The sequence below is a fragment of the Corvus brachyrhynchos genome, unplaced genomic scaffold (genome assembly GCF_000691975.1).
Source record: "Corvus brachyrhynchos isolate BGI_N302 unplaced genomic scaffold, ASM69197v1 scaffold90, whole genome shotgun sequence".
NCBI lineage: Eukaryota > Metazoa > Chordata > Aves > Passeriformes > Corvidae > Corvus > Corvus brachyrhynchos.
Genome location: NW_008236932.1, coordinates 4270206 through 4281811, shown reverse-complemented (window position 1 = coordinate 4281811; position 11606 = coordinate 4270206). Strand labels below are relative to the sequence as shown.

Genomic DNA, 11606 nt, shown 5'->3' with positions numbered 1-11606 from the left:
GTTCCTTCTCCTAGGAGGTAGAAGAGTAGTCTAGACTAACATCTTCAGGACAGGAGAAATTTTAGTCAGGGTCTGCTTCTGGCCTAGGCCAGAAAAGTAGTTCACAGGGTTAAAATTATAATAATGCCTGAAATAGGGATGTGTGTGTCATTTGTATGATGTTTCATGTGGAAGAATGGTAGAAACTGAATTCTAGTTGAAACCACTCTTTACTGGAGGGTTTCTGTCATGATATATGAGTGAAGGGGAAGTAACCCAGCCCTGCTGGGACATGCAGACAGGGGGCAAGGTCAGGGCTGTGTGCTGAGCCTGCTGCCCAGGCAGCCTTCTGCAGCCACTCAGCACCAGCAGCTACCAGCTAAGGAGATGAGACTGCCACCAGAAGGCAAGGGCTGCTCTGCTGCAGGGTCCTACTCGAGGTCTGGACTGATGCTGTTGTCACGTGCAGCCCGTATGGCTCAAGGGGGAGGTTAAAAATGTTTGATTTCTAGTGATTAATTTGGGTTGTGAGCTGTGCTGCTTGTGGCAGGTAGATGATTTTGCTGTGGTGGATGTTGACGGAGCACAAGAAATAGGAATTAACTGGTGACAGTGCAGTCTCATGTTCATATGGCAGAAAGGAGAAGGATGTGAAGGATGGCTGAGGGAACATGTCTGGAGGAGGTATGAGCAGTTGTGGGCCTGTAGTGCCGTTTGAATGAATGGCCAGTCCTGTCTCTTGTGTCTAAATCTAGCTCATTGGGGTAAAAATAGTAGGCTTCAATATGCTGTTGTAAAATACATTTTATTAATTTGTAATACATATATTAATGGAAAAGTTTCCTGCTGCTGTTCCAAAAAAGGTCAATTTTTATATAAAGGTTATTACTTGTAGTTAAATCAGGTCTGTCAGGAACAAACTGCCAAGAACTTGAAGAAATGTTTAGAGAGCATAACTGAAAAAAAGATGAAAAAATCCATCCTTCCCAAAACTGAAAGTAAAAGAAGCCAGATATAAAATGGTGTGTCCATCACACTGCTTCAACTCAATGTCCTGCTTTTCTTGGTTCTCCCTGCAGTACTGTGTTTTTAAGCAGCACCTCAGCTATTTTCCCTGCCTTTGAACTATGCACGGATTGTAATCTTTTGAAGTATGTGCTGAAAATTCTGTGGATAAATGATGATGCAACCAAGGACGAGAAGATTGGATGTGAGAATCTAGTCCAGCCAGTTTCTCTGCTTCTCCCTTCCTGTTTGTGGTATCATGTGTTCTGGTATTATTACACAAAGCACAGATTGCAGCAATAACTTACCCTTCTCTTTGTACTCTAAGCAGAATAAAGGGATTTCAGGGGGTTTTGATTGGTAAGGTAACCAAAATACTCACCATAGGATGATCCTTCAACATGCTTGGACAACATGGACCTGATGGTTGGTAAAGGGATGAGGGCAAAGAGCATCACTGCCCGTGCTGTAATGCAATGAATTTTGAGTTATCACCAGTACCTCTTTGTCACCCAACACAACCATTGCTTTTGAAGATTACATGCCTCTGGCTTGGGCAGGCACCTTGCTTCACCTCTTCTCATCTGCTGAGTGCTAAAAAGAGGTAGGTTTCACTTCATCCAAGGCAGATAAGCCACCTATTGCTCCCATTAGCAGAGATACTTTGCCCAAACTAGACATGGTCTCTTGTTCTCAGCCAGACATCCCAGCATAGATGGGTTCCTCACTCTCCTTTGAGGTAGTGAGGATGATGGTTTAAGTGGTAACATGCAGAGAAAGCCCCCTGTGCTACACAGTCTTGACAGGAACATCTACATCTATCTTGTATCTTGGTGCTTCTGTCTTGCAGTATTCTAGCCTGTCTCTACTGTGAAAATTTATAGGGAGCTGGAATTACTTTCCTGTCAGCAGAACCAACCTCAGTGAAGACCTGGTCCATGTCTGGTGTACCAATATGCATCTGCAATTCAGGGAATAAGCATCCTACACACTGCATAGCAGCATGTCTTCATGTTCAAGATGAGCCTAATTAGTAAGCAACTTAATTTTTTTATCTTTTATTCCCCAGCTTGATTGCCTAAACAAACAAAATCTCTTAAAATTTTTACTCAGTGTTTGGCTTAGTACACAAATACAATATCGTATCATTTTTCCCTTTAGAACAAATTCATTTAATTTTCTATTTCCCATTCCCTGTAGGGACAGACAGAAAAATCACTTCAGGACATTTTTCTCCATTTATTTCTCACTTTCAGAAGCAAAACCTTAAAGCCATGCAATAGACAATACTCTGTGAGATAGCTCCGCCACAATGAATGCAGTTCCTGGGTTTTGTTTTCTGTGTTTTGTCATAGGGTAACTCTCAAAAATAAACTTGCCTTTCCTTTATCATGGGATGCTGCCCCATCTATTGTTACCTGTCCCTTAGTAATTTATGTACACTGTGGGATTTGTAAACTACATTATTGTGATAGTTTACACCTCCAGTGTTTCACTGAGTTTCCCAGCAGCCATAAGTGCCTTCATATGACAAAAATAAATCACATCTTAAGGTGTTCACTTAATAGGAAGCCGTTGCCATTTTGTTTCTGTTGTGGCCTGAAGCCTTACCTCAGAAGTGAAGGAAGTGCTTCCTACTGATGCAGTGATGTGGTCCTACCAGTACAGGGAGTCAGCAACAATTCCCAGTCCCCCTGAGTGTGAACATCTTTCTGCTCAGACCTGGTCTGTGACCAGCAGATGAATTGCAAGTCAGTGGGCCTTAAACTAATCCTTGGCAGGAGTGTATGCCTCCTCAGAATATTGTAGAGTGCTGAGTCTTAAGAGTACAAAGGGAAATGTGGGGAAAGAGGAGTAATAAGAATGCTCTCCTGCAAATTGCCCATGTGATGGTCTGCCTAACTCCCTGCTTGCAAACTTGTCATGAAGCAAAGCAAAAAGCTCTTCCAGTGATGTTGAAACACCCCTGTCCCAGGGTGTATTTACTCATGTGAGTGGCTGTTCAACTCACCAATGTAGAACAGGAACGTCCACTGCACGAAGGCCATGATGAGGATGCCAGCACTGAACGATGCTACTCCAATCATGATCATGGTAATGTCCCTCAAGTATCTGGAGAACACGAGTACCCCTAGGAAACTGGTAATGAAGATCACGTACCCAGCAGCGTTGCCATGGCCAATCTCCACAGCATTCCAACTTAAAGGTTCCCTGAGCAAGAACAGTGGGAGCACGTTCATTGCGCCAACCACAGCAAGGTCATAGAGGATTGCTGCCACAAACAGCAGGATGATGATGAGTTTTGAGGGGGATACTGGAGTGGAGATGCTGCCCTCTGACGGTTGGGAACTCCCTGCTGCTGCTGCTTCAGGTAGCTGACCACCCACCTCCTCTGCACTCTTGGCTTTGGCTGGGCAGGAAGCTGCTGGCTTGGGGACTGTGAGGACAAAAATGCTGTAGAGGAGACAGAAAGCATAGCAAGCAATGCTGCAGCACACCAGCACGGTGCCTTCTCGATAGCGGTCACTGAAGCCAACAAAGAGGTAGCCAGATGCCATGCTTCCCAGAAAGCCAGCGAGGCCGTACACCAGTTCAATAATGATGAGCCGCAGAGACCTCTTGCTCTCAGACGACCCCAGGGATCCCAGAGCCATGATGCCTGCCCAAAGTGTGGTGAAGCCTCCAGTCAGCCCATTGAAGGCAGCAGCCCCATACATCACCTCCACTGGCCAGTCCAGCAAGATCAGGAGCAACAGGAGAGTTTTGGAGCCCATATAACCAAGAAGAGGGAAGCAGATGGGGATCTTCCGATGTATCCTGTCCCCCAGCTTGGACAAGCCATAGGCTGACACCAGTGGGCTCAGGCCCAGAACTAGGTTGTAGATGATATAAAAATTAGATACAGCCTTCTGCTGAGCATCTTCCACGGCATGGGAGGGAGCAGTGCTGTTGGTCAGATTGTAGTAGTTCTTCACCACCAGCAGCAGTGCTGTGTCGTAGAAGGCACTGGCCACTTGGGAACCCGCGACCACTGGTTCAATCCACGTCCTCATTGCTGCTATCCCCACCATGCTGCTAGCCACCACGTCTTCTTGGAGAGAGCTGCTTTCAGGGAGATGCACGTGAGGAAACAGCTCCTCAGAAGCTCTGCTCTGGAGGCATGTTTGGAAACAAGCAGCAAAAGGAAAAATAAAAGGTCTGCCAGGCTGCACAGGATCGGAGAATTGTGGAAGAGATGATCTGGCTGGGAGGATATTTGCACCTCGCCTTGCTATGTGTACACACACCTGCACATCCCTGTGCTGCTCTGAGCTCTGGCTCATACATGGGAGGCTTTTGTACAGCCAGAGAACGCCCTGCACTTGGTGACTGCTGCTGCTCCTCTTCCTGGTGTGGTTTCAACAGAGGTCAGATGACCTGGGGAATTTCTCTCTCACAGAGTAGGAAGTGAAAATGCCCAGTCAAGTAATTGCTGTAATTTGGGGTGGTGGTTTGTTTTTTGTTTGTTGACTTTTTGGGTTTTTTTTCTCCTTTTGGTATACTTAATGTATCACAGGACTCTCAAGAGTGGTTGTGGGGGCAGGGGATGGCTATGTGCCTTTTTATCAGGTAATTTGTGAATTTCCCTTACTGCCACCTCATTTTTCTTTTGTGTACACAAATATGTCATTGACTCTTTCGCTTTTTCCTGCTCCTGTTTTCCCTGTTGCTGCATCATGCCCCTTATGTCATTGTTGTTTCAATAATGCAGTCCGGAAATTACACCAAAGAGAAATTAAAAGGGAAAAGTTCTATTTTTGTTAGCCTGTCTCCTATGGCTGCCACTCTGCTTGCTGCATCCCTTGGCTTTACAGTGTGGGAATTTCCAAGCAGTTGAGAGAAGTCCCAGTTCATCCAAAGGCATCAGTGACTGCTGTGTCCCAGTAATCAGCCAGTTCAGCTGCAGGCAGAGGTGGGTGAGAGTCTGCCTCTGGAGAAGAGTTTTCCAGCCCTAGCTCCTGGGGGAGATGGCTGTGCATCTCTGCAGGTGCTTATTGCCACAGACTCTCAAGCTTTGTAGCTTGATGTCAGCTTCCAATTTTGCTGCTGCCCAAGGGGCAGGTGAAACAACCCACTCAAGGAGGGCCGCGTGGGCACGGCAGTGCTGCTAGCCAGAGGCACAAGAAGCTCTCGGACCAGGACATGGTGGAAGCAGGCTGCCAGCTCCAAGGACAATGCTTGCAGTCCCAGCTGCAGGAAGTGCTTGGAGGATATTGGGCAGTCTCAAAAATGCTATCTTAACTGATCTCATTTTGTACTGGTTTAATGAATCATAACAGGCAGAATAACAATCTGTTCTAAGAAGATTTATGGTCATTACTTTAAAAAGTAAATTAATGATTAATTTGGAAAAGCAATGTTAAAACCTCCATCTGTTGGACTCTTCGTTGATTCAGGTGACATTTACTCAATGCCATGGCTCAAGAGTCTTTTTTTCACTCTGTTTGGTTGTGCAATAATTTTTGGCTTGTATTTTGATTAAAGGAAGAAAGACCCAATATCTAACAGGGAAAGGAGTGGGGAATTGCCTGCTAGAATGATTTGCTCTAGAAAATTTCATTTTCATCAGAGAATTTGTTTTTTTGTTAGACCAAAGGACTCTTAGCCAGCTGTAAATTATGTGTGTTGTTCCAACAGTTGTCTTTTTTTCCTTTTCCCCAGATTAGCTGAAAAAGGTGTCTAGGTTCTTCAGGTTTTATGGACAACTGGGACAATTTTTTTTCAGCAAACCCTGAAATATTTTCAGAGGATGGAAATTCCAGACAGCCTTACTGAAAACCCCAATGGATAAGCCTGTGACCAGTTTAAGCAACAAATGCAACCAAAGAAATGGCCACATTTTGCTTCACCCAGGAAGCCTTGTGTCTCCCACCAGAATTACAAGGAGAGATAAATTACTTGTTTCATTCAAGCTTCAGTGTGGGACGTGGGGTCTGGTGCAAAGGAATTAAATTGGAGTGCAGAGGTATGTTACAGTCAGTGTGCTCAAGACACTGCAGATATGCTCAACTCCTACTGGAAGCGTATTTTTGCTCTACACTTGATTGCATATACAGACTGCTTGGCTTATTCAGCCAACACTGTTCAGGCCTAGACAGATAATGAACTGTGCTAAATGTTACTAGTGATCTCATGAATTACATCTATATTTCCAGGCTATTCTGTGTGGTCACTCACATTAAATCTACTTTTTAGAACTAGTTCAAGTGGAAGGATATTTTTCCATGTCAGTAATTGCAAAGCAGTAAGTGCTAAAGTAAGAGTTTAGCTCAGGCTCCAAAATATTTACCACTGAAAAGCAATTTTCACAAATCCCATATTCATTTGATGCCACAAAGTCTTCAAGATTCCTATTCTCTAGTAATTTTTCAGAGGGCTCTATTCTTATATTACTGATATTTATAGGGACATTTGCATCTGTTTTAAAACACGTTAATGCAGCATAAATGTAATGGAGCCTTAAGAGAGTTGCCCTTGACATTTAAGAAAAATGTACCTACAGAATCAGAGACTATCTTAATAACAAATGCAATGGTGTAGCCTGCTGGAAAACGAACACATTGTTTCAGGGAATTTCCCTCCAGAGTGGTCTTATCTGGAGGCCCATAGAGGCAGGGTCAGAACAGGTTTTACCAACTCTTCAATGTTTTTCAGCCTGGCCAAACCAGAGGTGTTTGATGTTTCCCTGTGGTGATGTTTTGCCTTCATGTGCAGTACTGCTGTTTCTATTTATGTTTCTTTTCCATTTAGGACAGTTACATCCCTTTTTCTTTCTGAACAGAGTTGCTGTAGGGAATTCAGTATGCTGAGGGACCTGGGCTAGGCAAGTACCAGCATTCTGGAACTTTGTCTTCAGCATTCCTTGTCTGAAAAGGTCCTTTTGACATCCTGGACTGCAATCCAATGTGGGCAAGTAAGCCCCCTTCATCTTCCTCCTCTCTAAGCCTGCTAATGAGATCTGTGATTTACAATCCCCTTCTGGCAAGGCATTTCGCCTCCAAGGTGGTAAATTGGCTCTGTAACTCCTCCTCTGGATGGTTACTTGGTGTGTGCAGATCATCTTCTTGCACACTGTGGCTTTGTGGCAGTGGCAAAGTGAGGAAACATGACTAGGAGCTGTAAAGTGCCTGGGTCTGAGCCTGGATGGAGCTGCAGCCCCATCACAGCCCCAGGGAGAGGGAGAGCTGATTGAAAACACTGGGGAGAAGCATCTGTCTTAGTGATGGCCGATTTTCCTTTGGAAAATACTTCATCATAAGTGACCAAAGCATCGCCACAGGGATGTGGCATCCTAGTCAAGGGCAGTTGTCTTGGATCCAGAGCCACTGATGGTGGAAGCTAATGCCTGGACAATGTAAAAAGCCACTTAGCAGCCTTGTTTTGTGGCTCTGAGAAACAACATCAAGGTTGTTTGGGAACTCACAGGGCTGGTGCCAGTGTCTGTGGCACAACAGGTGGTAAGTGCACCATCACTGTAATAAAATACAGGCCCATGCCCTTATAGGTGCACCTGGAGGTGCCTCAGGCACCGAGACCTCTGGGCCAGCAGTCTGGCACTTGGGAGTTGCAGCACCATCAGACATGTTGGGATCATCTATGGAGACATCTGCTCTCCTCTGCTTCTCCTGGGAGGAAAAGGACGCACAGGCCACAGGCATTGGGAGCACACGGGTGCCTTTTGCCCCGTGCCTTGAGGCCTCACCTGCTGCTACTCATGAGCAAAGTCCAGGGTGGTGTGCAGGCCATGAAAAAGCTGGAGAGGGGATTTGCTCTATGGAGAGACCTCATGGGGACCACTGCCAGGAAGCATGGTGGGGAGGGGTGACCCCCCACAAGGGTAGGGAGACCTGCCAGCCCTCCTCTGGTAAAGGCTGGCACTCTCTGCCGCTTCACCACCACTTTGAGAACAACACAGGAGAGCAGCAAGGGGCTGGGAATGGCAGCACTGTCCAGTTGTCCTTCAGGACGGTCGCTGGCTGACCAAGCAGCACCAGACACCTACACATTTCCTTGCTTGTACTACCAGTCATCATGGTTTTCTCTATTTTTCTCCATTCAGAATTTTCTGCTTACCTTGTTGGAGTCTCCTGTGGGCCTATTCCCTGCTGAAAACAAAAATACACCATCCTTTGACAGATGCTTTTGGCTGAGTTGACTTTTTTCCCTTCAGCTTGAGGAACTTGGGCAATTAATAGTTCTGACAGCTAACTGTATGCCTTAACATTAATCCTCTCCATGGAAGCAGGAAAAAAGGCTTCTTGCAGTACCTGATGTCTGCCTGATCCGCTGGACCACAGAACAAATCCTGCCGTTGCTCTTAGATAAGCCCCATATAATCCTTGCACTAAACAAAATTTTTAGTTTGTGTGCCCATCCTCCTTTTCATTTATATTCATGTCTTTTTAAAAATTGTTGCCAAGGTATATATGTGTTTGGAACAGAAGCACTGCAAAGTTTAAGAGTGTGCAGGCAGCAATGGCCTTGACAAATGGAATGAAATAAACTATCCTAGCACTACAGCTTAAGCAATCCTATGTTGTATAAAAGTGGATAGTCTGGAAAAATGAAACAGCTATAGCAAAAGCATGATTATTAAAAAATTTCGCTACTGAATGAACTACAAACATTAATATATAAAAACTTGATTCAAACCCAAAAACTGCTTTCCTCATCCTAAGTGCTCTCCAAAGCCATTTCGAAATAATTTTGCTGGTCTACTTTTTTTTTGTTTGGGTCTGGAAGACTTTTGGCAATGGTGAATTGGTACCAAAAAGCCTACAAAAACATTTAAATAACAATGTTTGCAAAAAACATTAAGGGTGAATAAAATCTCTGTAGAATTTGACTTGGGATTTATAAATTTGGAGAGGATCTGGGTGGTAAGTGTCAACATGAATTAGAGGAAGATAATAAACAGAGCATAATGTAAAGAATAATACGGCAGAATAAAGGAGGAGAAAGAAATAGTAAATCACCTATCCTTAGGAGTGAAGGGAGGAAAGGAAAGGAAAGGAAAGGAAAGGAAAGGAAAGGAAAGGAAAGGGCAGGGCTGATTTTTCTGGTCTGACTGGACCTTAGCTAAGTAACTCAGCCCTAGCCAGGTGAAAGGAAAGGAAAGGAAAGGAAAGGAAAGGAAAGGAAAGGAAAGGAAAGGAAAGGAAAGGAAAGGAAAGGAAAGGAAAGGAAAGGAAAGGAAAGGAAAGGAAAGGAAAGGAAAGGAAAGGAAAGGAAAGGAAAGGAAAGGAAAGGAAAGGAAAGGAAAGGAAAGGAAAGGAAAGGAAAGGAAAGGAAAGGAAAGGAAAGGAAAGGAAAGGAAAGGAAAGGAAAGGAAAGGAAAGGAAAGGGCAGGGCTGATTTTTCTGGTCTGACTGGACCTTAGCTAAGTAACTCAGCCCTAGCCAGGTACAATTAGAAGAAATGTTTATCTCTCCATAACCTGAGACTTGGCAAGAAGTAAGAAGAGTAGCTGGCAGAGGACATCAGGACAGTGGAGACAAAAGGGAAGAATCCACCCCATTTTCCTGGCTGAGAGGTGGAAACCATCAAAAGCATCATAAATGCATAAAGATACAGGCTCTGCATTTATGCTTTCCGTACGGCATAGTGCTTTTTCAGGAGAGGGGTAAAATATATTTCAGGGAAGGTAAAATATTTCTTTATATCTTCTGGAGACACCTTTGCCTGGTGCACATGACAGATCTCAAGTTAGCTCTTTGCCTGGTTAAATTTCTGTTTTTCAGGCACATGAAGATAATGCTGAAGCCATCACCTGCAGTAAGCCCTCAGTGATATCCCAGATATTCAGAGATCCCAGAGCAAGCAGATGGTAACTCACTCCTCACAACCTCTGTCTGTTTACTTTCCTGGGCTGGGTCCTGGGCACAGAAATTGGCTATGGTTTTAGTCATTTTGAGGTTTAAATTTTCCATGCTATTTTATTCAGAACATCCTGTCATTTGTCACAGTCGTTCATCAAAAAGAAAAAGCAAAAACCAAAGAGTGGCATACACAACCCAAAAGCTGCAGGTACTGCTGCACACTCAGTGACATTTCTAAGCCTTACCACCCTTTTATCCATATGGGAGCTCTTCAAGTGGGGGGTGTTTACTCAGCCTCTGCAGCTCAGAAATTAAAACCACAGGAAACTCAATAACAAGCTCTCCTTGGTTACAGAGCACCATCTGATCCTCTGTGGGCCACTCGCAAGCCCCTCAGCACAGGTGGTGGTGGCTGCAGAGCCCACCCAGAAGTGGTTTTGGGCTACAAGGTTGCGGGGCAGTGCCTATCACTGTCTCACTGCAAACAGACTCCAATGCCAGATGAGGATTTCCAGACAACTTGTGCAACAAGGCACAGCAAATAATATGGATAACCCTGTTTATAACATGTGCTGCAGCCACACCTGGCTAATTATCCAGCTTGTTTTGAGCTGGCAGGGTGGAGAGGTCCCTGGGACAGAAGGGAAAGGCACCAGCATCCTCCGTGAGGGTGGCTGGGAGGCTGTGGAGGAGCATGTCCCTACCCATTTTGATTCAGGGCACCAGTGAAAAAATGGCATCAGTGGTGTAATCTTCAGACAAGAGAGCAGAATTGTGGCTGGGCGGCCAAGCTGCAGTCCTGGTGCTGGAGAAGCCTTACTCAGAAAGCAGCAAATGCTGCTGAGGCTCTGCTACCCATGCAGAGGTGTCACCTCCACTCAAAACACAGGGAAGATGTGTCTGGAGTTCCCCAGGCCCACAGCTCTGCATCAAAGTGCTCCAGGAGAAAGCTCCAGGCTCTGGAGAAAGCTCATTTAGACGGTGCATACTGCTTTGGAGAATGTTAACTAGCACCCTCCCAGGCAGCTAGTGAATGAACAGCCTTGGCAGATTCTCTGTGTTCTTAGGGCTCCAGTACATGTATAAAAAGACATTGAAAAAGACATTTAAGGGACTTAAATGCTGCATTTCTTCTCCTTTCTTTGAAGGATCCTGTTGCATCTGCAGGAAATTTTGGAGTTGAAGAGGGGCGTTGGGTAAAGGGCCCTAGGGAAGCAAGAAAGTCCAGGCAGCTTTCCAGCAATATTGCTGCTGCTAACTTTTTTACAGGCTGCATTTCTTCAGTGTCTAACAAGCACAGATAAATATAAATACACATACATGCACAAATGTAAATTTTAAACTGTGTGGCAAGACAGTGACTGTTACTAGTGTTTGCTATTTCCTTGCCATTTCATTCCAGCATTCTGGAATATTCAAGGCTTTGCTGAACTAAAGCTTTGCTTTTACGCCCCATTGTGCTGAAGTGGTTGAGAGCAGCACTGCTTCTTCCCCCTATCACCTCTGCATTTCTGGGCAATGGTTTCAAAGCTCCTGCTTAAACAGAATGTGGGCAATCAGGAGACATCTCCCAGCCACTTTACCCATTTCAGCATGGCTTTGTACCTTGGTCAGCAGCCAAGAACCAGTGATGCTCTTGAAAGGAGGACTGCGAGCTACACTCACCTCCTGACAGACTGCTAACACGAGTCATTGCAGGACCTGAGACACTCTTGTTTGCTGAAGACCAACAGGACACAGTTGAGGGTCGTGTCAAGTGCACGC

At 45.1% G+C, this 11606-nt stretch overlaps 2 protein-coding genes across 2 annotated transcripts in view; one reads left to right on the top strand and one right to left on the bottom strand.

Annotated features, from left to right (window-relative positions):
* The window catches only part of SLC46A2 (solute carrier family 46 member 2), an 11106-nt gene extending 4696 nt beyond the window's left edge, over positions 1-6410 (bottom strand). The window contains exons 1-2 of the mRNA XM_008629162.2: positions 2996-6410; positions 1367-1450 (exon numbers count right to left, since the gene is read on the bottom strand). Of these exons, the coding sequence (XP_008627384.1) occupies positions 1367-1450; positions 2996-4307 (1396 nt within the window). The 5' untranslated portion in view covers positions 4308-6410. The remainder of the gene's footprint in view (positions 1-1366; positions 1451-2995) is intronic.
* The window catches only part of SNX30 (sorting nexin family member 30), a 67262-nt gene extending 55669 nt beyond the window's left edge, over positions 1-11593 (top strand). Inside the window, exons 8-9 of the mRNA XM_017728329.1 lie at positions 9765-9850; positions 10991-11593. Coding sequence (XP_017583818.1) covers positions 9765-9850; positions 10991-11042 — 138 coding nt within the window. The 3' untranslated portion in view covers positions 11043-11593. The remainder of the gene's footprint in view (positions 1-9764; positions 9851-10990) is intronic.
* The last annotated feature ends 13 nt before the right edge of the window (positions 11594-11606 follow it).